This window comes from Lepeophtheirus salmonis, chromosome 6 (genome assembly GCF_016086655.4).
Source record: "Lepeophtheirus salmonis chromosome 6, UVic_Lsal_1.4, whole genome shotgun sequence".
NCBI lineage: Eukaryota > Metazoa > Arthropoda > Copepoda > Siphonostomatoida > Caligidae > Lepeophtheirus > Lepeophtheirus salmonis.
This window is the reverse complement of record NC_052136.2, coordinates 51091550-51118567: the sequence shown is the minus strand read 5'-3', so window position 1 is coordinate 51118567 and position 27018 is coordinate 51091550. Positions and strand designations below refer to the sequence as shown.

The window sequence follows — 27018 nt, the reverse complement described above, 5'->3', positions numbered from 1 at the left end:
CAAAAATCAACAAGTTTCAACATAGTGTTGTTGCCTGTGGAAAAACATCAATTCTAAATTTCACAGAGAAACAAAGTCAGTCTTGGAAGATGTACATGTTATAATCGGCTCGAAATACGACTACATTATTATTTCTTATATCAAAAATATCTATACGATTAAATCAGGGTGCACTATTTACAGTGCACCCTATATACACGTTCAATGCTATATGCACACGCCTCCGACATTTCATTAATACAACTATATTCGTATTTCTAAGATCAAAATATGTTTGTGATATAAATCATGGAGACAGAAAGATTAACTTTGCTTTATAAATATAGAAGAAGAAAAAGATATTATGACCCTAAAATATATTAAAAATATATTATTACTTCGTTATACAATCTCGTATTTGTGGATATTGTGGATAAAAATTAACTATTACAATCGAAAGAATGAAATATTTTTCTCCATTGATTCTCATTTTCTCGTCCCTAATCGATAATAAAAAATGTACAAATTTAAACATCTCATAGAGATTTTCAGAACTTATTACTTCAATTCAGGCTTATGAACAGAATTTAAAATTTACAGTGATTTTTTTTTTTTTTTAGTTAAACGCTAAAAATGGGATTTTAGCGTTCCGCTCACTTAATTATCCGAGTATTTACTTTTATTGAAATCTAATGCACGATCTATGTTTCCAAAAAAATTAAAAATAGTGTCTCTCAAAGATACCTTCAGAACTTCTTTTGAAATTTTCTATAAAATTAACCACTGCCAAGAATTCCAGAATTCCATGTCTGTAATCTATACTTCTTTAACATGTTTTTTTTATAAAAATCGGCAAACACACGGAGTCTTGTCGACGTATGGGCAAAATCATATTTTTCTAATCCAAAAAAATTATCAAAATCTAAAAAAAATATATTTGACAGCGGGTTGGGTTGTATTCTAACTTTTTATTATAGGAGGTTGTCAAAAATGGGGCCACGTAATTTTTTCTTAAACCATTTTGCCCCTGGACATTGTGTCTTAAATAATTTCGTATTAAGACATGTTACCTTAGTATATAAATAAATTAGATTTATACGTCATTTTTGTTATTTTTAGTTAAAATTGATGTTTCTTTAGAATTTTTTTATCAAAAGTTGTAATGGTTTGAATAAATACAAGGTTATAATCATACATGTAAATTCGGTGTGTGTTTTATCTGACCTGTTAATTTTTAATTGGTTGTTTAAAGAATGAATTTTATTTTCCTGAACAGTTGTCATTATTATTTAATTCCTGAGTAGTGAACATCCTTTTCTAAATATATTCAAAACCTGATTGAACGTACGTGTGAGCTCATAAAAGACGGAGCGTAACCCTGAGGATTTGTTGCAGAGTTATAATTGTAAGTTCTTGTTGGACTTAGAGTAGAATTGGGAATTAAATCGGAGTAATTCTAGCAAATGTCCTTTTTTATATCTTTTTCTCCTTCCTCTCTTTTGTCACAGCAGATTGTAGCTGATCTAATGAAACGTCATGAGCATTATTCTTTCTCCCTCCAAATCAATCTTCAAATTGTTAGGGTTAACATGTTGATTTTCGGTTTCTTTTTTTAACATGTCCATTCCAACCCGGATTAACACCTTTGGTTATAATACTATAACGCTTTTCCGACTTCCACTACGCTTTTTAATAGTGACGTCAAAGAATAAAATATACTGTTAATCATATAATTCATATTATTATTATATGCTGTTAATAAATCGCTGTTTTACTCTATTACGTCAAACTCTGTCTGGCATGCCTAGCAGTTCGGTTTATATATTACGGCCAAATATTATTCAGCCAAAAGGGCTTTGAGGCAAAACGACCTTAGGCAAAATTACCAAGTACCTTCAAAAATACTAACAACAAATATATATCTCTTAATGAATGGCTTAACATATATCTGATATAATTTAACAGGTATTAGGGGCGTCCATAGGATCATATATATATATACATATATTTCCTTTCCGGGGGGGCAATTCAATTGTTTTGTTTTTATTGAAGTGTTATATTTTAGCATACTTTTAAACTTCTATATTATTTATCTGTTTATTTTTTTAATCAATTAATTTTAATAATCAAGTAAAATTTAAAAAATATCTATTGGTCCTATTTCTTCTCTGGTTTGAAACTTCATTCCTATAGGAAAAATCTGCTGACATCAAATAGTATTCAATGCAAGTGTTAAGATGTCTATTTTTTACTTACAAAGCTATTTGAAGGAGTTTAATCAAGGTCTATTGGAAATTTGTCACTTTGTTCATCTTCTATAGAACATTTTAACTGACGTCATAAATTTCATTATTATGAAGTTGAAATTTTTACTACATAAGATGCACAAATTTCCATAAACCTTGATAACTCCATATGAAGTTTTTGAAGCCACCAAATTTTAATCATATACCAGGTATGTGCCTATGAAATGAGACTTTTAAAAAAAATAAACGTTTATTGCGAAAAAAGGGTTACAAATTTAATTTTCAAAGTATGCACCTTCGCTAGCCACACATTTTCCCCATCTTTCAGGCGGTGGTGTGTTTCATCAAGGAAAATTGTTGTCTGGCTTCATATTTTGGGCGTTTTTGGCGTATAGCATGGTTCAAATCAGTTTTCCAACAGTCAACACGCAATTGTTTTTCGAGCTGTTCTTGCGTGTGGCCATCATCTTCATCGAGCACTACTTACAATTCGGTGTCTCCAAACTTTTTCGGCGTCCGGCCGCGCTCTTCATTTAGATTTAGATTTTTGGACCGGTTTATAATGTCTAACTGGTAACGCCTAGAGATCAATAGCCGAAAGTATCATTTCATAAGCACATACCTAGTATATAAACAGGGGCGTCTGCAGGATGATATTTTTATTAGGGGGGGATTTTTTTTTAAAAATCCAAACATTAAAATTTTTGAAAAATTATAATATTAAATTTCAAATAAAATTTTTTTGGCATTCAATGTCAAAAATTGAATTTGTAAATATTATTTTTTTTATAAGAAAATTTCAAAAATCCATCGCTATTCTCAAAATATTAATTTTTTTTTGATAATTCATTCCGTTGCTATTTCCAAATAGGGTATTCCGGTTGTATAATTTTAAAGTTTTTTTTTTTTTTTGTGGTCTTCAGTCCGAAGACCGATGCAGCACCGAGTCACGTAACTAAGCTTCTATTATATGTTTTTTTGTTTTGTTTTTTGACCGACTGAGTGAGTCGATCATGGATAGACTGATAATGGACCGACCCAATACTTATCACGACGTCCTATTAAATAATGAACAAAAAGATGATAGAGTACACGCAATAGCCGATTTTTCTTTTTCTAATTTTTAAACTTAGTTTTTGCTTACAAAAATTTCAACTCTTATAATACTGAAAGTATTATACGTTCTAGCTATATTTCATTAGTTTTTTCATTCTATTCTTTAAAAAAAGGGATTATATTTCACCCATCTTGGAACGTGGAAAAAGGCGTATGTCTTCTATGAGTTCAGAATATTGTGGCATTTTGTTGTGGTAAATTTTGGTGTGTGTTTCAACCAGCTCAGATTATAATTCAGCCAAAAGATGAAGGTGTTGAAGATGTTCCATGTATCTTCTAATAAATATATGTATATAGATTGTACATAATTGAGTTTGCAAATAATTAGATAAATACAACATCTCCATCGATTTATTGTTCATTCATATATTACAAACTGTAAGGGGTCCACATGTTTATATTGGGGGGGGGGGCTTAGTTTTGGGAAGTTTTTTCAAAACAAATTGAAAAATTCAGAGCTGTTTACAAAAAATTAATTTTCTTGGAAAAAATTTCTAATAATTTCATAAAATCCATAGTTATTCTCAAGAAATTAAATTTTTGGAAAACAATTTCAAAAATCCAGAGGTGTTCGGAAAAAAAGTGATATTTTTTGCAAAAATATTCTAAAATTAAATTTCGTAAAAAAAATTCAAATAATCAATTTTGTAAAAAAAAAATTCAAATAATAAATTTCGAAAAAAAAACAAATAATCAATTTTCTAGTAAGAATCAATAATTCCTTAATTTAAGGGAGGGGACTACAGCCCCTCCAGCCCTCCCCCTGCGGATGCCCTTGAACTGTTTAATCAATCATTAATCTTTTATCCCTATTAGTATTAATCATCAAAGTAAAATGCAACATGCTGTTGGCTGCTGAAGAAGATTCCAGCTATATTAGAAAAAATATTTTTCACGAAGGTGATTGAATTGAATGAAAAAGATTTCCACATGGTGACGTCATATATTGGCCCTTTCATTTTTTTAATCAGGAAAATAAAAGAAGAAGGAAAGAGAGAGAGAGAGAGAGAGTAAAAGAAGAAAAATAGGATAGAGAGCTAGAAGAAGAAACAAATAGCCTTTTTGTCACATACTTTAGTTTATACTCACTACTACTTGCTAGTTACTTACTGCCTGTAGCAGGCTGAATTCTTTTTTATATTTCTCATTGAATTCCGAGAATCTGGACTTCACACTCAGCTAGACACATTATTGTTCTACTACTAATATCCAGCACTCAATTATGCATTTGAATTGAATCCACTTTTTGAGAAGAGAACAAATCATCATTCCACGTCGAATACATTCTTTGACTAACATTAGGTAAATCACTTCTATAAAAACTTTGTTATTGAAGGCGTTTCCTGTCCTAGGAATAATAATGGGTCGATAAAGTCACTCACTTGTTAGTTATTGCATATGTATCATGAGGGATAGCCCATTGGGGCAGTTATTGGAGGGGGGATTCAGGATTCTTCTCATCCATTTCCCTTTTCAAACCCCTTGGAGAATAAATCTTTAATTCTCTCTCGTTGGATTCAATTCATCAAGTCCTTTCCAAGGAGTTATTTTCTTACTGTGTCCGTTAGCATTGTTTATATTGGTCAAGTTTTATGAGAATGAAATCACCTTTCTTATTAATATTAAGGAAAATAGTCAACCATTGGATGTCAAAATGGGACAAACGAAACAAAGGACTTAAACCTTTATACTCCATTCAAAATATATCCCTCTTATGGCTAGTTTTATTATATATCTCACCCTAAAATGTATTAAAATATTTTATTTCTTATTTTACATATTGTAGATACAAATTAACTTTAACTAAGGAAAGGATAATATTTTTTCTTTAACTATCTTACTTTACACGTACCTCATCGTTTAAAAAAAAACATTGTACTAATTTAGACGGTTTATAGGGATTTCCCGTAGATATTACTTTGATTATATTCAAATATCACTATTTATCATTGGTATCAAGTGGTATTCAATGCAAGCAGTATGTATTTTTATTCTTAAAACCATTTGATGTTCAAGTTTCATCAATAATTTTTGGGGGTTTGATCACACGTTTCCTTCAATTGCGATGTCAATGAAACGTTCTATTATATAAGTCCTGCTGTATTAGGTTGATTTCCTTGCCACTTCATTCTTTCATGAGATGGTTCCTTCGTGCGTTACTATTGTTGCTTAATTATTATGTATATTATTAATAATAAGTTGATTCGTGTGAAATTTTATACAATATTATTTGAATAATATTTTACAGACGAGAAGACATGGAAAGTGTTTCTAATTATTTGTTATCATGCCTTTATTATATATGTTAAAAAGTTTTATTTTGTAATAATATTTTATCTAGTCAAGGGCTCCTTTTCACTCCTTCTAGACGCCCTCCATGAGTTACTACTGTAATTGTGGAAAATCTCATAGGCTTATAATTATAGCTCTTTTCCTTATCATATCAGTAATATTATTTTTCTCCTTTCAATAAAGATTTAATGTGTAATAATTATTTTTAAATAATTTAATTTTTGACTCAATAATATGTGTATCATATTTGCTGAACGTTCTAAAAGAGAAACATTCTTTATATTAGGAAGATTTATATAAGATTTGTTTATCAACTGAGTCATAATGGCACACGATTATTAATCCCATTAATATTTCCTTCCTTTATATTTCAGCTGATTAATAGAAGGACGTGAATCAATCTATTGCTACTACTAACCATGGCATCCAAAAAAGGTTCGTCCTCGTCGTCTCTTCATAAAGTCATCATGGTGGGCTCAGGAGGTGTCGGCAAATCCGCACTCACACTTCAATTCATGTATGATGAGTTTGTGGAAGACTACGAACCCACAAAGGCGGATTCCTATAGGAAAAAAGTCGTTCTTGATGGAGAAGATGTACAAATCGACATTTTAGATACTGCTGGTCAAGAAGATTATGCTGCTATACGTGACAATTATTTCCGATCGGGTGAAGGGTTTCTCTGCGTTTTCTCTATTACAGAAGATGATTCCTTCCAAGCTACTCAAGAATTCCGTGAACAAATACTTCGAGTCAAAGGGGATGATCCTGTGCCACCCTTTATTCTTGTAGGAAATAAGTGCGATTTAACGGATAAGAGGCAGGTTTCAGTTGCAACGGCTAAAGAACGCGCCAATAGTTGGAATGTTCCTTATGTGGAGACGTCTGCTAAGGATCGTGTTAATGTAGATAAGGTTTTCTTCGATTTGATGAGGAAAATTCAAGCTAGAAAAATGGATGAAGACGGTAATCCTGTAGGGTCAAAGCCCAAAAAGCCAGGGCGAAAGTTCCCTTGTAAACTATTTTAATTTTTTTTTTTACAAGTACACGTTTTTTTTTTTTTAAATGAAATAAAAAAGTATCAAAAATCATTCATTTTCTGTCATACTATGTATTTATATGTGATTTTATAACCATATTATTATATTTGTTTTGCTTTATCTTTACTCTTTTTTTTTTTTTCGTGATACCCATTAAAAACCATATTTAATTTCATAATTAGTAATTATATCTTTTTACCTTTTTGGTGTCTCCAAACTCACTCATTTATGTAAAAGAAAAAAAAATAAAGAGTTAATTGTATGTTGATTGCTTGCAGTTTTTTAGAGGACATTCCTTGAGATTACAAATTACAGAAGCGCAGAATTTATTTATAAATTAGTATTTAGACCTATTCGTCGCTTTAATTTTTTTTTAAATTTTATGATAAATAAAATGTCGTAGACTACTGAATATAATGTCTTGTTTTTAGTAGTACATATTTAATTTGATAAAGATTTTAATGGATTACATTGAACATGCATAATACTAAATGAAGTCACTTGGCAAATATTTTTAGTTACTCAGTTAAATGCAAGAGATAATTATTAATTATCTGTATATTTTCAGAATATTTGTTCGGTTATAGCAGTTTATTATTATTAAAGATGACCTAATGCTATTCATTCTTCAATATCATAATCAAGCATTACCTCGAACAGTACGATTTATTGACTTTGTAGATGTATAAGAGTTTTATTACTATGAACTAGAAGAATAGTCATGACATGGAGAATCGTCCTTTAGCGAAACATAAATTAAGCAAAGTATATTTTTATCCTTCTAAATATGACCAGTTCATAGTAAATTTAGGAGAAGAGTGGTTTTTATATCAGGGTCGTAATGGCTAGGATCCCCAATAATTTTTTTCAGTGGTAGAATTTATCAATCTAGTAATAGTGAGTCATTTCTATGAAACCAACCAACACCGTGGTTAGGGCACTGTAAGAAAATGAATTTAAATACCATTCTCAGGGAGCTATGAGTTAAACATGTCTAGCCGCCTTAACTGACGAACGTCATCATATTACTAAGTAAATGAAAACATGCTCCATTGAGTATTCATTATAATTATACTACGCTACTCTGTAGAAAATATACTTGTTACCAGTTCTTAGGGGAATTTATATAGTTTTATTACGTAAATATAGTAAATGAACTATTAAGTTACTAATGTTGGAATGAAGTACAACAGAAGCATCTTAGCCTAATTAATTTTATAATGAAGAAAGTAGAAATGATATAGATTTGTATATACATATATATATAAAGATTTTATTATTTTTAGAATTTTTTTACAAATAAAATTAAGATTAAATGAAATGCAATATTATCAAATAGAATAACGATATACAAAAATTAACTTGTCTTTAAAACTGGAAAGAATGATTACTTCAACAATGACCATTTAAACTGATCCTTAGCAGACTGAAATACCTGAAATTATAATGAGATAAAACAATATTTAAAATAAATTATTTGTGAAAAATATGGCTACATAAATCCTTTCTTCCACCTTAACACAAATATTTATTAATCATTGACCCCCACTCCCCCCTTTAAAAAAATGTCTAACACCAAATCATCCAGCTTCTTTCAGCTCACCTTGAAGTGCAAATAAGAATAATCAACTCCCTTCTCTAATTAATAATATTATTAACACAAAAAACACGCAAAAAACATTCCTATTTCTTTTGTTTTTTTACAAGTGAGTGATTATAAACATTTATAGAGATATATACATAGAAAATCAGAGACAATGAAAAGTATTCTTCAACTTACAGCTGTTGTTGCAGCCACTTTGGCTCCAATTTTTGCTTGAACCTATGATCCGTGGACGTATAACAGAAAATAGTATAAGTCCCTATTGTCTTTTTATATGAAATTCAATTGCATGCAAAACTAGTAATATTGTGGTACTACGACATAAAACTAACTTGTGGAAAAAGTAACATAGACAGACAAATCCAAAATAATTGAAAGCAACGATGAAAAATATTCTTTACACCGTGGTAAAGCTTTTTCATAATAACTGAATTCATTTTTCATAACAACTAATTAAGCAAGATGGATTAATTCATTTTCGCAAAATTTTAGCTCCAAAGTCAATATGTATAGTTAATATATATTGCTTGCTTTAGCTATGAAAACCAATAGTCAAATTTGCATTTTTGATTGCGTATTTGTAACAGTATGAATTTCAATTTTTATACTTCCTATGTCAGTTTTATCTTGACGTACCAGATATACGTATATTATTTGGACATGATTTTAAGCCTCTAACAAGTGGAATCGGACTTTTTCTTTGTAATTATTATGAACAGCTACAACTTTGAGTTAGAAGAGGCATTTTATCATAATGTCTGTTTTTTTTTTTAATTATTAGAGAGAAAAGATGTAACATACTGAATCTTATAATTGATATTTGATGTATGTTTGCTCCTAAAACGATTATTACCTGTGCCACAGTTTGTTCTCCAATGGGAATGTCGTCAGATCTGAGAGATACTCTGCTTACAACAGCATTTGGATCCGACTCAAGAATAATACCTCCATCCACAATTTCATCTAACGCCAGCATAATGACATCCAGATTCTCATAAACACTTTTCTTCTCAACGTTTTTTCGGAGTATTTGACTCACCGAGTCGTAGAGGCAATTCAAGACGGACATTAATAGTAACTAAAGATTAAAAGAATGGATTAGTATTAAGCAATTAATATAAATTGCTTTTAATTTACTTCGTTTTCGTGACAAGAGCCCATGACATAGAAAAGGAGATCAACACTGGATTTATAGAGAATGGTCATTCCATCCAACATGAGGATTTCAGAGTTGGACTTGGCTGTTTTGGAAAAAAGGCTCTTTTCGAATGTTTTTTGTTCCTTGATGGTGGATCCGTCGTAGTATTTGGCAAGGACGCGGTGGCCGTCGTTATCTAGGATAGCTACGCCCTTCACGGAGTAGAGTGTTGGAGGTAAAAGCTGTCCGTCCATGATGATGATTAGGAAAATTTAATTATGGTGATGTCTATAAACTATAATAATTAATATAATAAATCGTCCTTCGTACTATGAACACTACGTGGAGTTCCCTATTTAGGCTGTTGTGTACAATGTTAATAGGTTGTGTATATCATAAAAAAAAAAAGGAGAAGGAAAAAGAGGTTGGGTGAGGATTTGCAGGAACATTCTTTAATATTGCGGAGACCTTAGTGATGATGATAATATCATATAAATAATATGACGTAATATGTATTATTTAAATGTCTGTTTGTTTAAAAAAACAAAACATTTCTGTAGCTAGCTCTGCCGAATGATCCATTTTGGGGGAGTGGGAATTCCGTAGAGTTTGAGAGAAATTCACTTGATGAAACTACTGTTACCAAAAATATGTTAACTTTCTAGTAAGAATAACAAATTCCTTATTTTATTTTTTTTGGGGGGGGCTACATCCAATCCAGCCCTCCCCCTGCAAACTCCCAGATTAATATTATATTAACTGACATTATATAGTAATTTACTTCTATATTATCTATATATCCATTTTTACATATTAGTTCATCAATGTACTAATAAGACCATCTGAAAAGTAGCTATATTCAAAGGAATATGTATTATGTATATGGTCTACCTAAATAGTAAAATATTTTTATTTCTTGATTATAAAAAGTAATCCCGTTGGATGTTTATTCTCCCCCTCTGGTCTAGGTTAATTTACTACAACTGACAAGATCTTCTTGGCACCTACAGGTCAAATATTTTATGATTTTAACATACTGGATAATAATATGTATATATGTCATGAAGTGTCATCCAGGTTCTAGCATATAATTTCAATATAAGTATCACGGAAAAAATCAGAAATAGTAATTATTGAGCCTACAATCCTAATGACTAGCTATGTTTATTCCTATTGATATAAGAATTATTCTATAAATAAAGACAATCTAAAATGCTTCTACGGATCTGGTAGTGACATCTAACGTGAAACTTTTTACTCAGTTTAGTACAAGTTAGAATTTTGTACAAGTTGTAACTTGTATGATCAAACTGTGCAAGTTTCTACCTTAAACTGAGATGCAGACGTTTGAATGAATAATTTAGAATACTTTTCTAATACTAGAATACATTTCATGTACGGATAATATATTAATGATGTAATTACTGACTTTTTTGGATGAAAATCACTAATTGGTATAAATTCTGTGTCTCATTATTTTATAAAGTTCAAATATCCACACTAATAATGTTACTCTTAACTAGTTTTGTGTCAGGCCTTATTTATTTGGTCTAATCCAGTATTAGGACCACCACAATTAGTCCATGGGACCGCTTAATAACCGTAGGTCCTTCGGACTCTCAGTATACTAGAGTCTATAAAAAAAAGAAGATATAAGGTTCAGTGACGTCATCAAGGACTGGACTTTATAAGATTTAGCTATGACTGAACTGGACCGGACCGATACTGGAGTTTTCAGTCCTAAATAAGGATCGACGCAATATTACTTTTAACTACATAATAAAGGAGTAATATTAATAGATCAAAATGAAATGGTAGCATCGATGGTGATTAAAATGACTGATGATAAAATTTAAAAAAACGTAGAGAGAAGTAAAAATTGTACCTTGTACAATCGTCTTGTACAAGTTGCAACTTGTACACAACACGTATTTCTTCTTCTATATAAAAGTATAGCTATACAAGAAATTATCTTTTGATGATGATAAAGTTTTGAATATACTCTGGTAATAGAGATTATTACAAATTTGCTTGTCATATATTATGGTAACTCCTAAGCTGTGGCGTGGCCTACATTTAAGTTACATTTTTTATGAAGAAAATTTATTGTATAACGAATAAAAAATGGCTTTTAAAATTCATTTCGACAGCAGTAATAAGCAGGTTCTCAGAACATTGTCAGAGGTCGTCGGGACAGCAAGAAGAAGAAAAGTGAAATTTGTGTATTATGTTAAAAAAGACGAATCATTTTAAAAGGTTTGTATCTTAGACGGATATCTAAACAGGGGGAGAGGCCTCAAGCTGAAGTGCGATGATGAGTAGCCAAGGTCCGGGAGAGAGGGGCCGGATATATGAATAATGTATATTTAATGATGCCGTACATATTAAAGGTATAACGTGATTTTTTAGCATAATCAAGCTAAGTATATTATTTAATTTCATGTCAAATAAATATTTATTATTTTGCTCATAATAATTAATACGTTTTATAGAAAATGAGAAATCTTATTCCTAGTGGAGTAAATATGAACTAAAGAAGGATTGTCGATCGATATTTTCTTCTCTTTTTAATATATTTATTATATTATGTAGCCAATGATCCTTCTCTGTCTAGTTGTATTATACAGTCAAAGAAGGGATTGCAATTATATAGTAATTATACTCATTATATTTGCAATAGGATAATATCGACATCCCATTTCTAAATATATAATATAATATAGCAAGAGAGAGTTTAATTACAAAAAATGGTAATACATATTTATAGAATGAACAACGTCATTGTAAGCGCGCGATAAATGTTCTTTTAAAGTTTTGACATCCTGTTACCCATGTATAAATTTTGTTTCGGCCCGATTTTTCCAGCGTGAAAAAAGAAGGTGCAGAAGACGTTTGTTGTGTTGCTACTTGTAATTTATCGTAACTCGTAGTAGTACAGAGTAACATAAATAGGTAACTATATATTCCGTAGTTATTATGAGCTTCAATATGATATTACTAGTAGGTACGTCACTCAGTCATACATACTGCACACAGTTAATAATAGGCTAGCTGTGCTGTAGTTGTCAAAAAATATAATCATACAAATATGTACAATTTACCTGTTGAAGGAGGAGGAGTACTACAGATAGACGAATCATTCCTGTCTTCATACCTGCTGGTGCTGCTAAAGTTAATCCCCCTCCACAAACGCCTACAGCCAAACTTGCGTAGCGTCGGATCATATCGAAATGATGATGATGATATCTACCACGCAAAAATACCGAGTGTCCGCATTCTGACAGATATTTCGTCATCATCCACAGACCCTCGCACGCGCCATCCCTCCACAACTGCGGCTGTCAGGCTTTCATACTACTGAACGCAGGGTATAAAGAAAAATACAAAAACCAAATGATGAATCTCTCCTATACAGACTACAACTACAAGTTACAACCATTGGTATAGCATGTCAGTCTTTAATCTTTTGCCATTGAGGTGAGAACGAAGTACACAAGCGGACAGAGAGTTAATAAAACATTTATGTAATATATTTGTATAATTTCTCTCCTATCAAAATTGACATAAAAAAAAAACTGAATAGTGCGTGTTTGGTTGTTTATAAAGAACTTTTTTTCAGTATGATCTCTTCAAGAGCTCCCTCTGCCACGACAATTTCCCCATTATTCTTCATGACTTTCTTCTCTACTCAATAGTGACCCATCGCCGCACCTCCACTAACCTTGACCGAAATATTAGGTGTACATCATAGAGTACTTGTATTGTTACTGTTTTCTCTCTTCATAACCTTAGATTCTAATATATAAATATACGTACGTACATACTGATAGTAACATAACATATTCTTCAAGACCCATCCCCTAAGGAGAAATAGATAAAGAAAGAAAAATAGATTCAATCACACCATCGTAGCTGCTAAGGAGGTAAGAAAACCACGTGTGCAATTATTCCTTGTATTTTTCTTTCTTCAAAATATAAATTATTATTTGGGAATAAAGACTGAATAAGGATAGCCAAAAGAAATCGAAAAAGTAGATGTGCCCATGTACATAATATCGTGTTTTCATTCCAAAAGGACCTGACGCTTTCATTTAAAGAATTTTGGGGTAACAGGTAAATCCGGTATTAGAGTCTTTATTTCAATGGTCCATGTGAATACTTTGTTAGTACTATTATTTACCTAATAATGGTCATTTTGAGAATTTGAAAGGGAAAAGAAACTCACTCATTGGGCATTCAAATCAGGTGCGGCCCTATGGACATATACCAAAAATAATTAGGCCTGCAAAAGTTTTCCTTTATTTAATTAAAAGTATATTTTTCTTTATGCATTTAAAAATAAAATAAAAAGATGTACTAGAGTAATAATCAACTGTTTTCTTTCAATAAATAAATTGCCGGGTTATTCTAAGATAAATTTAAAATTTTAAAATTGACCTATTTATTTGTCAAATTAAAAATAAAAGAAGAGCAAAACCATTTTTTGAGTTTCATTAAAAAAATAATAATATTAATAAGCCATAATCAAAATTTATTGATATTTATGAATATATTTGAAAGATTTGATTTGGAAATCAAAATATGGGGGTGAGCATATTCTATACCCTTGATATTAAATTAATTATAAGTACCCGGTCATTTATGAGGGTAAAAAATGAAATTTATTCATCGTATTACTGTTTTTAAGGGCGGTTGTAAGTACCTGTATACCTAAAAAACAACCTTAAAGCTATCACTGATTCAAACATCTATTTATTTATTTTTTCAAAAGATATCTCAGATACCTACATGTCTTAGAAGGTATGGATAGCTTTTGTCATGTCATAGTCGTCCTTAGATCCTTTCCTAGAATATCTTGTGGAATGAACTAGTCAATTACCTATCTTCATAGTATTAAATCCTCAATGTCATTTGTAACTTTTAAAATTACAACTAAATAATTTAATATATAGTTGTTTTTGGAGGATTTTGAGTGTCCTGAAAATCATTCAGTCACGCCAATTAATTTTCAAGTTATTGATCTATATGTAAGGCTGTAATCACCGGGGAAGGGGAGAGGCCTGAATTCCCAATAATGTATTCAGTTTCATGTAAGTTTAATGATAACGCCTATAAATAGGACGGATCTTGGAGCCAGATCCGAAATACTTGGGTAAACTGTTATTACCTGGAAAGATCTGAGATCCGAACCGACTTAGGGTACTCCAACTTTAATAGATATAAAAAAGATTCGAAGGATTTTCTGGATCTTAAACAGCATATAGTATTGCTTAATACTTAATCCTAGTATGAAAAAAAAAAGAAGAAGGATATTATCTATTATCAAACGGAGCATCTCTATTTATCTTGATAAGTACTTTGAGCCAGATCTACATAAACAGTTGCATCGTGTGGGTATTCTAAGCGGTGTTATCTCATACTAAGATGCTGTATTTGGTGTCAGCTGTCGACATGTTTTCTTCTTTTTCTCTAATCAGTGTAATTAAAATTGATTGTTTGGATACGAATGAGCTATTCTTAAGATCTGAACAATTATAAAATAATACTGAATTATAATATCCGTGTTGAAAGAATTACCTAACCACTAACTGGTTTTAGGCATTTTCCGCATCAATAATGAGTAAAAATGTAACCCTAATCCGGATCCTATTTTATAAAGGTATAAACTTTGGGTAAAATGCTCATAAAATTTGAGACAAGTATTTTGGTCTCGGATCTAAGAGTTCGTGTAGCAACATTTACTCGTATATTTACGTCTGATCTGAGAATATGTGGATCCGATCCAGATGTAGTTAGGGGACTGATTTGTAAGCTTTTATTGCTCTAATGAATGATTTACATGCGTTTATTGGTATTGATGGCCCATTAAGAATATAAAATCTTCAAATCATTTTTTTTATAGCATTATCTTATAAATTTTAACGACTTTAAAGGAACAATTTTTATTCACTTTCATCACTTTATCATTAAGAAATGTGTCTACTTGCATTTAAAAGTCCATCAGTAAGTCTAATTGGATTTAATAGTGTTGGATTCGAGTAAAATTTTTGAAGTTCGGCCAAGATCGAGTTTTTGAGAATTTGGTTTCTCATTTTTAATAGTTTAAAAAGGGAGAGCATGTACCTTTGTAGTTTTTACCGTTCTTTTGAGTCATACCAATTTAAATTTGTTTCAATTTGGTAGGATCATTGGAGGTAAAAAAAGTCAACTTTTACAAAAAATATTTTTGGTGAGTTTAAGTAATTTTCAAAAAGCTGTTAGCTTGAGTAAAGTCGAGTATTTTTTTATCGAGTTGTTGAAGTAGTACTCGAGGCCAGTACTTAAAATTCCTTAAGATTTAATTAAATATTAAAATAATCTACCAAATCTCAGACGTATAGGTATAAATTTTGAATTATTATTAGGATGGGATATCCAATAATTAAATCGATAAAAATGCGTGAATCCACTAATAAAAGGAAGTGGTTAAAATAAAGCATAAATAATAATATTTTGCTTATTAATCAGACCAAAAGTAAATTGTTAAATCGAGTAAGAAAAAAAAAAAAAAAAAAAATACTAGTACGTGCCATTAATATACAGAGCTTTTACAGTATCTCAGTGTTGTTGATGTTGGTCATTTTGAGAGCATGAACAAACAAATCTTATAAGAGTTAAAACCCCCTTTTCACTAAAATAAAGGGAAAAGGCCGTGTATTTGAATGTCAAAATAGGATTAGCAAATAAAAGGACTTAAACCTTTAATCGAGGGCATTCGCAGTAACTTTTCTGTACCCCAAAATTTTTGAAAATGACTTCAAATCTTATTAAAATAGATTTTGTTTCTAAAACTTTTTAGTATGATCCTAAAAAGTCATTTATAATTTTTGCATTTTTTTGTTATGAAAATGTATTTTCTTGAAAATATTCCTAAATTTTGCTATTTTTAGTCTAGTGAATTTGATTAATCTATTTACTTTTAAAACGTACACTTTCTTTTCATATTTCCTTTTTTTTAAATTTAAATTATATGAGTTGCTACTAATTTAATATAGATGAATCTGTTAAACTCTATATCACACTCAACTTCATCAAAATTAATGAGTAAATTTTCAATATTGATAATTCCTTCAAAAATAATTATTAGTTAAATCAATATAACAAAAATTTAACTATGATAAGCACAAATTTAATTTTGTTATTAAAATTAATTTTTAAAAATATAAGTTTTTGAGCATTTTAATTGAGACGTACGAGTTTGTTAAATATTTGTGGTCACTTTTTACCCCAGTTTATTAACTACGAAAAAATAGGATGTTCAATAACCGAGGTTTACGGAAAAAATCAAGGACCAACAGTTGAACAGATCGCTTCTAAGGACAAATAGGACCGACCCTAAAACTAAACTGGACCCAAAAATTTGGAATATTTACAACACTGGTGAAAACGCTCTATACTCTTTTTCTTGCATTTTTGAATATCACTTTACCTTGATGCCATCTATTGAGTTTAACGACATATATAATTATTTAAATAATAATAAGTTTTTGCAGTTGTTATCCTTAGAAGAGAAGTGATTGAAATGTCACGTTTTAGCCATGATATTTTATATGTGAAAGTTTTTATTTTTATCCTTATAAGTAGTTGTGAGCATATTGATGAGGATTATCTACGTGTAAGGAGGTACCTAATTTTGTTTTATATGGTATTATTACCATTGGCAGTGCCGTAATCAGTTTTGGTATTGGGAAGGCTCTGCATAATTGTAAGATATGATTATTTTTTTTGGAGACAATTTAAATTAATTCAAATATTAATAGCTAATTCAATACAAATTTTGAACTAAAAAGAATTGAAATTTAATAACTTTTCAACAAAGACATTTATTTCATGAACTTTTTTAAAAGGACATTTTTTTATTGATAACATTTTCTTTCTTCACGTTTATTTTATTTTTAATTTGAATACATTAGTTTTATTTTTGGGCTTTCAAAAATAATAAAAACACTTTAATTCCCTGAATATTGTTTGGTTTCCCTGAAGTGGTTGGGCAATTGCTTATCTCTAGGACTATAACTATTACTCAGAGGTAGGAAAAAGTTTTTATACTCCAAGCTCAATTTGAGTCTTTGCTCACAAGTCCAAGTCCTTCAAGATATTCATCGATTACAATTCCAGTCCTCAGATTTCTTTTGAGTTAATTTCAAATCCGTAATTACAATATAGATACCATAGTGTGAAGGTTTTTTTCCATTTCAGTATAAACTAGATTCCAAGAACAAGTCAAGGCTTTGATCTTGGGATTAAGTCGATTGTCAGCCTTATTAAATATGGACTCAAGTCCAAGTTGAGTTGCAAGTCTCGAGAGACCACCTCTACTATTACTACAATTGTTAAGGTTTTCATTTGACGACATCATCAATATCTTTTTTTTAAGGCTTCTTTAATTGGTCAGATGGAGTTGCACTGATTAAGTATCATTAAACATTATAGTATTAAGTTTACTCCATCTGACCTAGGAATCTTCTTTAAAGTCCATATATATGTTATAATATATATTTCATTCTCTAAGAACGTTGTGCATTGAAATAAGTCGTTCCATATCAAAATGATATAAATGCGGTCAGTTTTTTTCTTTTCCTTAGCAGTGTTCATTATTATTTAATGACTGAGTAGTGAAAATCCTTTCCTAAATAGATGCAATTATATATTCAAAACCTGTTTGAACCTTTGTGTGTGCTCATAAAAGACGGAGCATAACTCTAACGATTTGTTGCTGAGTTATAATTGTAAGTCCTTGTTAGACTCAGAGTAGAATTGGGGATCGATATCGGAGTAATTCTAGCAAATGTCCTTGTTTTTATCCTTTGTCCTTCCTCACTTGTCATAGCTGATCTAATGAAACGTCATGACAATTATTCTTTCTCTCTTCCAAAACAATTTCTAATTTTTAGGGTTACCATGTTGATTTTTTTTTTAAACATACACAATCCACACTGGATTTTCACCTTTGTATATTAATATCCTTACCTATCGAACCAGGGCCTGTTTTAGGAGAGGAATATTTTCTTCAAAACTGCTCTTTATTTTGGCCCCAAGTTGTAATTAAAAAAAAAAATTATCAGGCCTGTGACTACTATAGTGTGTGTTGGTTTACTATACCCTTGATGATAAATTTCTCAAAAATATAAGCTTTTGTGTCAGTTATTTTTGGTTGTCACAATTTTGATATTAACAATTTTAGTTTTATTATCAAACAATGTTGAAACGGATTTACCTTTAAAGAAAAAGATCAAATATTATTTCCTAAAAATAACGTCATTCCATGAGACATGCATAATTTATATATTTTCTTAGAGAAAATGTTTTAAAATTAGTTAAATTATTTAACATAAAAGAAAATTATATATTTCTTATTATTATATATAAAAAAATAATGAAGGGAAGAAAAGGTCCCCGCACATTAATATTTTGTGATGTAAACGTGTGAAGTTGTCATTATTATTTAATTCCTGTGTAGTGAAAATCCTTTCCTAAATAGATTCAATTATATTCAATACCTGTTTGAACCTTCGTGTGTGCTCATAAAAGACCCTGAGGATTTGTTGCGGAGGTATAATTATAAGTCCTTTTTGGACTCAGTAGAATTGGGGATCGACATCGGAGTAATTCTAGCAAATGTCCTTGTTTATATCCTTTTCTCCATCCTCTCTTGTCACAGCTGATTTTATTTGATCTAATGAAACGTCATCAGCATTATTATTTCTCCCCTTCAAAACATTCTTCAAATTGTCAGGGTTACCATGTTGATTTTCGGTTAATTTTTTTTAGAGACTCATTATCCACACGATTTCATCTCTATTCATATTTACTCCACACTCCACTCACCCTAAAACAAGCCCCTAATTCCAACCAGTTAAATAATTTTAAATCCGTTTTTTCAGCTAAATTTATATATATAATAACAAATAATAATTAAATAATAGGATAGGTCGTTTGTGACGTAATATCGTTTATATTTTTATATTACTCATTAAGTTATATTACTGGTGTTGTGGTCGATGATCGTTCCGGCTTCGGATTTCCTTTACTTAATAATAATATATTGTAGTACCTATTTATGTATAATAATGAGTAGGTAATGAATTCATTATATATTTTTTTAGGTATTTATATAAGGGCTATAATAATGACTTATGTTAATGAATTGAAGGGTAAAATATTTCTTAAAGTGAGGAGTTCCTCTATACAAAAGTTATGTATTTAAATAATAAAAGAATAATTCTTTTTAAGTCACAATATGATGTGACTTTTGGAACTTTTTGGTGGTAGGTAGAGGGGATTCTATTTAATTGTTCTTTCTCATTCAATTATGGAAAAGGAGAACTCATTAGCTGAGGGATTTCCTAGTTAGAGACTACATTTTGCCATTCAGGGGCATCCGCATACGGTGGCCTGGAGGGACTGTTTCTGAACTTTTCTCTGGCCCAAAGTAGTATTTTCTTATCCAGAAGTTCCATGTAAGCATCTGTATTGAGCTGCTCCTTCCTCTCCACAAAAAATGGGAGGGCAGAATACACCTGTTTTGACCACTGGATTTTTTGTTCTGAAGACATGTCTCACTGAAACTGAGACATTGTCTGGATGTTTGGTTGTGATATAGCAGCTGTTCTGCTTATTCATAATGGCATCATCTGTGAATTTTTTTTTCATCAGAAAAGAGCAAAACTTTGTCGAAGTTTTGTTGGCCTTTAGAAAATTAAGAATCTTCTTTGCTCTTTCTCAGCTTGCTCTGCTCAGTGATAAGATGCCTTGTCCTCCTCCTCTGTGATTTTGCAGCAATGTCATTCCAGATTGAAAATATTAAAATGTGTACCACTAGATATGTTCAACCCTGTATGTAATTGATTTTCAATGTCAAGTACAGTATTATATTATGTCTAAGTTCCTTTCCTGTATTCTTCTTCCCTCTTTTTTGTAGTTGTAGAAGAAGGAGTATGTACGTAGGAGAATCAAGGATGAGTAGAAGAAGAATCGTCATCATCTTACACTTATGTATGTACTTCTCCCTTCTCGGCCTTTACATGGTTAATATTATTTTAATAATGTTTACACAAGTTTTTCAAATATTATCCTTTTAGTGGTAGTAGTCCCCTACTTACAGGCATTATTTGTGACAATCATTCTTTGCTATTACACATTAAATTATTTCCTGATTACTTTGATCATCACAAACTGTATGAAATACTTATCCATTCATCTAATAGCTTCTCAAGAACTACATACAAATAATGTGTACAATAGTTGTATAGAGATGTAATCATTAAAACATTCATTATTATACCTACTACATAGATAATAATCCCTTGCCTAGGTTGATTCCTCGCTTGGTACGTATGTACAAGAAAAGAGTTAAAATTGAATATCACCCCAATTTGGTTGGTAATTCCTTTTGAAAGGAAATACGTCGTTCAATTATTGGTTCATGGGTATTTAGTGTTGGTGTTGTAAATTCTAAGCCTTTTGGACATGTAACCCACCTCCCCATCTGAAAATCAACGTGGCAACCCTGAAAATTTAAAGAATTTTTTATAAGAGTTTGCTGTCATGACGTTTAATTAGATTACTTAATTTCTGCTATGAACGGAGGGATATAAACTCCGTATCAAGTAAGGACATATGAGGGTGAACTGAAAAGTTTCCAACCTCAACGTGAAGATGGCAGCACTCGTAAATAAAAGCTAGTCACATCTATCTGGCATTTGTTGAATGTGACTCAAAAAGTTTTAGCCATTATGGACTCACAGTTGTAATGTAACAGTTGTTTGAGTGAGTTGATATCAATGTTTTAGCTGAAAAAAATTCTCATTTTATTTTATTTGTCAACATAGGCTCCTTCTAACTCTCCACACTTCTCCCAGGGATGCTACCCTCTCTGTAGCCTATCCTGTCTGTAACTTTGCTGGGAGAAGTGTGTAGAGTTACAATGAGACTATGCTGAAAAAAAAATCACTCAAACGACAGTTGCATAACAATTGCACGTCCAAAAAGGCTGAAACTTTTGCTAGATAGATGTGACTAGCTTTTATTTACCTGTACTGCCCTCCTCACGTTGAGTTTGGAAACTTTTCGGACCACCTCCGTAGGCATAAATTAAAAACCCCGAGGAATATTTCATTAATTAATCACTTGTTGTCTCGGACAAGAAGGAAAAGAAGACGCGGCATTTGTCCTTTGAATAGTTAAGTAGGACATTATTCATATGCATGTACAAAATGCTAGAGTCTAGACATGCTCCTGAAATATCGATGCTAAAATTAGATCTATTTATATATATCTTTGATCCCTAATTGGGCAGATGATTGCACAATTATGTGTTAAAATGGATTCGTGTCCGAATCAAGTCTCAGTCCTCGTGGTACAGAGTCCAAGTCTATAAAGAAAATACTCGAGTATTATAGCTCTGATGCAAGACCATCTTACACCAAGGAAAGATCTATAATTTGGGAGATCGATACCAAGAACAAAAATACTTTTGAGGGTCGAGACCAAGATAAGACCAGATTGTTGAGCAATCAATTTAGTCTCATTAATTATGCACATGACACATCCTTGTCGCATCCTAGCTGTTAGCCATCTCAAATACGAATATTATGATATCAGTCCTTGAAAAGCTTCTTGAATGTTAAAGGTCCTTTTAGAAAGTGTAAAACTTTAAGTATATTTATCATGTGATTTAGCCCTAATTAAATTAGATATAATTTATTGTTCTTATAAAAATTGGTGAAGATTGATTTATAAAAACGTCATTCAGAGGGCTTTTGTGTACAGTTCATACAGATCCTTACGATTTAGGACGTTTTGATTTTTTATGGAATCCCCACTTCACAGATTTCGTGGTCGATCTCCAGTTCCATTATTTCGCATTATGAATTCCATCGAGGAATAAGGAAATAGAAGTCACACTCCATTATCCTTGTGATACCATGCGCGCATAAGGATGCAAATACTCTTGCAATTTTACGTAGTTTTAATTGAAATATATCCTCCCTGATGCTACATATTATATTTCGAGTCTAGAAAAGAAATAAAATTGTTTTTTCCTCATCATTAAAATAGCAACAACACAGTAGAGTAGAGCATGCGGAGGTCGTGACTTATGAAAATGTATGAAAATTTATGCAATTCATTTCAAGGTTACTTATGAAAATAACATAATATATGCAATGTTTAGCTATACTTATACATATTTTCAAGATCAAAATACTACATATTTCATGGGTTTATTATTTGAACAACGTCGGGTTGACTCCTTTGCATGCACATTAATACTACAGAATACCAAAGTGTTGAGTTGTGTCTCTTAGTCCGGTTTGAGAACTTCATAATCTAATTATATGTACATAGGCTTGTTTCTGTTAAAGATTGGCAAATCCTTTTCTGATAAAGTAATGTTTTTTTTTGTTTTTTGTTCTTTTTTTGTCAGATTCAGGTTTTTCACATATTCTTCGGGATCATGCATTTTAGATGGTGGTTCTATAGGATAGGGGTTACTAAAGTGGGTTAAACGAAAAACCAAGGTTCCCTCTGCTCCCCTAGATGAATTATATGAACATATATGTAATTATATCTTATATATAGCGTTGGATTGGATTGGTTAGCGTTGGAACTCTGTTCCTAATCCGTCTTTTTTCTAATTCTTCAGTCTTAAGTATCGATAAGTCAATCCTACGGTCCTAGACTTTGTTGAGATTTCTTCACGGTAGAGGCAGTACCTATACATGTGTAAATGCTTCATCGAATAATCATTTATGTATACAACATAATTCATGGTGTAAAAGTCGGTGAATGTTCAGATAAAAGAACTCATGTCAAAGACTAGATAACGTTACGTTATTATCTTATTTATGTTATAATGAAGGCGTTTTCCGAGCTACACACAAGGAAAAGAAGATTTTCCGTGTTTCTTTTCATGCTTTTGTCAACCGCCATATTACAACAAACCAAACTGATAAATAAACAATAATCATCAAGGATTTGAAAGCATGATTTCATTTATTTATTATTTATTCTTGAGACTTGCAATAAAACAATAATACATACTATAAAAATGAATGAAAAAAATCACTTATCATTATTTGATTATGACATCCATCATTCTATATCCATTTGTTAAACATGTTTAATCATGAATCTGTCTCTTTATGTATCTACACTCTTGTAAAAGATAAGACGATAGGATAAAGAAGAATTCCTAGGAGAAAGTTAATGTCTCTCTTTTTCATTTTCTTTTTCCTATGATTATATTTATAAGTTTTTACATGTACATTTCTTATGTATATATTTATTTTGTACGTTCATCTTTGAGAAATAGGGGAGACAGTTACAAGGCAGAACGGTTGCAACAGACCACTTCTTCTCAAAAAGTTAGTCACAAAATTTACAATAAAATACTATAATATCAATAATTCTTGATTATTTTCAAATAATTTGATTTGACTTATTAAAATTCAAAACTTACTCAGTAATGATGAATTATAGATATTGTAGAAGTAATACAATTTTACACGTATTGTTCATTATTCTATATTATTTTATATAATTACACTTCATAGTCAAAACCTTCTGGTCAGAGCAAGCTCCTAAAAAAGTTTTTTATATTGAATTTCTCCGATTAGTAATATTAATATGATTAAATCTTAATATACTCTAATGAAATTTTTTGGATAAAATTTCAAAAAAATTCACAGCTATTCACAACAAAAATTAAATTTTTTTGCAAAAAGAATCAAAAATCCACATCATTTCTCAAAAAATTATATTTCAAATATAAAAATTTTTGAGAAAAATTTCTAAAATTCATAATTATTTTCAGAAAATTAAATTTTTTGGAAAAAATTGTAAAAATTAAATTTTTGGTTAATATTTTTTGAAAAATCATATTAAATTTCAAAGAAGACATTTTCTAGTAAAAAGCAAAAATTTCATATATATGTATATATTTTTTCTTTTTTGCGGGGTCTACATCCTCTCCAGTAAACCCCCTACGGACGCTGCTCCTGATGACTCGCTATTAATATGCCGATAATTTTTACTGCTAGAAAAGATTAATGTCGTCTAGCCCCTCCTTCCTCTCTGGAGATTACGGCCTTGCAAAACATAATATATTATGTTTAATATGAGAACAAATGATGGAGCAACAGTTTTAATTAAATGTTCTATAATGTAACTGTTTAAATACTTAATGATCATGTTTATAACAGGAATATACATATTAGTACCTACTATTTGTAGTTGATAAATAGCCAACCAGGAAGCAAAGTCTCTGCACCTACCTATCTATGTATCATTATTTCATCTGCAGAAGTACTCTTGACCACAAAATATGTGAAATGTGTGAGAGAATAACATTGCATGGATATATTATTTATAATTTATTTTTAACGACTTTTACATCTAAATTATTATTTTTGTATTACAATTCACTTATTTCATCCCTTCATTTCAGAAAGAAAATCCCCTCCGTGAAATCGAGTTGAATGGCTATGAATCTTCAACAAATCTTCGATTAAAATAAGAAAAAAAAATATTTAAAAAGATAGAAGTTAGAATGATGCCATCTCGATCCAGAGACTCTCGATCAGGTTCCAGCAATTCAGACAGAAACAGTATGGCTTCCAACGAACCAGGTAAAAATCATATTTATTGTTTAACTCATGTATAGATTTTTAAGACTTGAAAGGTTTTTTTGGCCGGGGGTGGGGGCGGAAAATAATTTTATCAAGTAATAAATGTTTCATATTAATTACTAATAAATAATTATCTACTTAGTGTGTTTTATGATTCAAAATTATACTAAAATCTACTCACACATACCAACAGAATTGTTTCAGATGTAAAAAAAGTTTTAGTTAAAAAATTATATATAGAAGGTTTTTTTTTTTTTGGTATGTTGATTATGTGTCACAAAATGTATTTAAGGGTTAAAAATGTAGATATTTTTTTTAACCTTTATTTAGACAGAAAATAATTTATAAAAAATTAAAATTATAGGGTGAATATGCATTTAAAAAAAATATCATTAGAGATTATAGTTTAAATTTTCTTCACCAGATTAAGGCCTTCAAACATTAAATATTCATATATCTAAATTAAAAATATTAGCATCTAAAATCAATAAAATACAAACATAAAATATTAATAGCAAATTTGCTTTCAATCCAACAACTAGTTCGTTTTTTTTTTGCTCCTTCTAAAAAGTTTGAGTATCTTCTGCAAAGTCCGAAAATGTCTTGATGCGTTTCATGAATTATATCTAATGATATCAGGGGCCCAGTCCCAAGTACCCTCGATCGTCCTAGTTATCTTCAACTCGAACACTCCATATCTTGCCACCGCCGAAATTAAAACAGTTATATTCTTAGCTGGGTAACTCTTTACATTTAATGAAGCATTTCCTATCGACCTAGCTTTAGGAGTACTTTCTTTTGTTTTTGATGACATGCCGAACAGAATTATCGCCGTTATTATATTAACCTTATTGTCCTCCAGACCCTTCAGGCTTAAACAAATAAATGATCTCAGAATATGTAATCGTGGACATTCCGAAAAAGTGTGTCTAATTGTATTGAATAGTTAACCACAATCTTTACATGGAGTGTTGAAAAACAAAATTCCTATGGCTATCTGAAATTGAGCTGTGAATTTTCTTCCATCAGCAATTCGGGAAGTCGAAGACATAATCCTATGTATCCAATTACGAGATAAATTTAGTTCCCTAATCCATCCATCACAATTTGACGACACAGAGATCTCTTTTGAATTAGAAAATTTTATTTTCAAATGCCAAGGAACGGGGACATTGTGTAGCTTGGCATGTTTAATGAGAGGAAATTTAAACTTCCCGGTAAAAAAAACCAGAGTGAACACCAATATCATGTACTATTACCTGATTTTTTGTAAGTTGTTCACATTCCAAAGACATAGGGTCACGTAAATTCTTAAAAAGATTCTTATGAATTATATGCAAAGTCGTTCCACAATCGTAAGTGGGAGTCGCTTTCCAAAGAACCCTTTGTGTTGTAGCAAGTATAGGGGAAAAGTCGTCTACATATCCATTTATAAGATTAGTTCCAAGTATAACATATTCATAGTATGGACTTGATGTTATCACATATCTCCACTCCATGTTGGGATTCTTCGTTATATACACAAAAACTTCCGAATAAATTTTTGTGATTATGTCCACAAAAGATTTCCCCCACGCAATCGATTTCTTGGTCTCTTTAAAGCAAAATGTAATTCTGATGAAAAAGATTCTCTAACCATTATTTTCCCTCCAATATGGCATCCCTCGCCAATAATGCACCAGTCTTTGATAAAATTATTGAATCTCGTTTTTAGTTCCAGCCAATTTAATTCTGAGGGACCAAAACCCACCCATTGAATGCCTAAAACAGTTATCATTTCTTTGGTAGAACAATTTGAAATTTTCAAACCTTTTCCCGGATGCCATAAGCCAACCGGGAGAATTGCAGTCTTTGATTTATTGATTTTCAATCCCTACTTTTTTCGAACGTTGTAAAATAAGATAAGATAATTTCTATTCTTCTTTGCAATTGAACT

At 30.8% G+C, this 27018-nt stretch overlaps 3 protein-coding genes across 6 annotated transcripts in view; 2 read left to right on the top strand and 1 right to left on the bottom strand.

The window, feature by feature from the left end:
• Positions 1-4306: 4306 nt before the first annotated feature.
• On the top strand, positions 4307-7090 carry Rala (Ras-like protein A). Its single transcript, XM_040714236.2, has 2 exons — positions 4307-4643; positions 6008-7090. The coding sequence occupies exon 2, from the start codon at positions 6053-6055 to the stop codon at positions 6659-6661; it is 609 nt and encodes a 202-aa protein (XP_040570170.1). The 5' UTR covers positions 4307-4643; positions 6008-6052; the 3' UTR covers positions 6662-7090.
• Positions 7091-7914: 824 nt separating this feature from the next.
• On the bottom strand, positions 7915-11068 carry zetaCOP (COPI coat complex subunit zeta). 2 transcript variants are annotated; one of them, XM_040714237.2, is made up of 4 exons: positions 9414-11043; positions 9130-9354; positions 8454-8495; positions 7915-8108 (listed from the first exon to the last, which is right to left on the bottom strand). In XM_040714237.2, exons 1-4 carry the CDS (start codon positions 9666-9668, stop codon positions 8061-8063), a joined length of 570 nt encoding a protein of 189 aa, XP_040570171.1. In that variant the 5' UTR covers positions 9669-11043; the 3' UTR covers positions 7915-8060. The 2 variants fall into 2 exon arrangements, with proteins under 2 accessions (XP_040570171.1, XP_040570173.1); XM_040714239.2 differs by lacking the exon at positions 8454-8495 and having other exon boundaries at positions 9414-11068.
• Positions 11069-12085: 1017 nt separating this feature from the next.
• Positions 12086-27018, top strand: part of aru (arouser) — a 34245-nt gene continuing 19312 nt past the window's right edge. Inside the window, exons 1-3 of one of the 3 annotated variants that reach the window (XM_071889653.1) lie at positions 12086-13337; positions 20375-20448; positions 24902-25082. In XM_071889653.1, coding sequence (XP_071745754.1) covers positions 25004-25082 — 79 coding nt within the window. In that variant the 5' untranslated portion in view covers positions 12086-13337; positions 20375-20448; positions 24902-25003. Of the gene's footprint in view, positions 13338-20374; positions 20449-23578; positions 23820-24901; positions 25083-27018 lie in introns of those variants that run through there. The other 2 variants (XM_040714282.2, XM_071889654.1) reach the window with 2 other exon arrangements.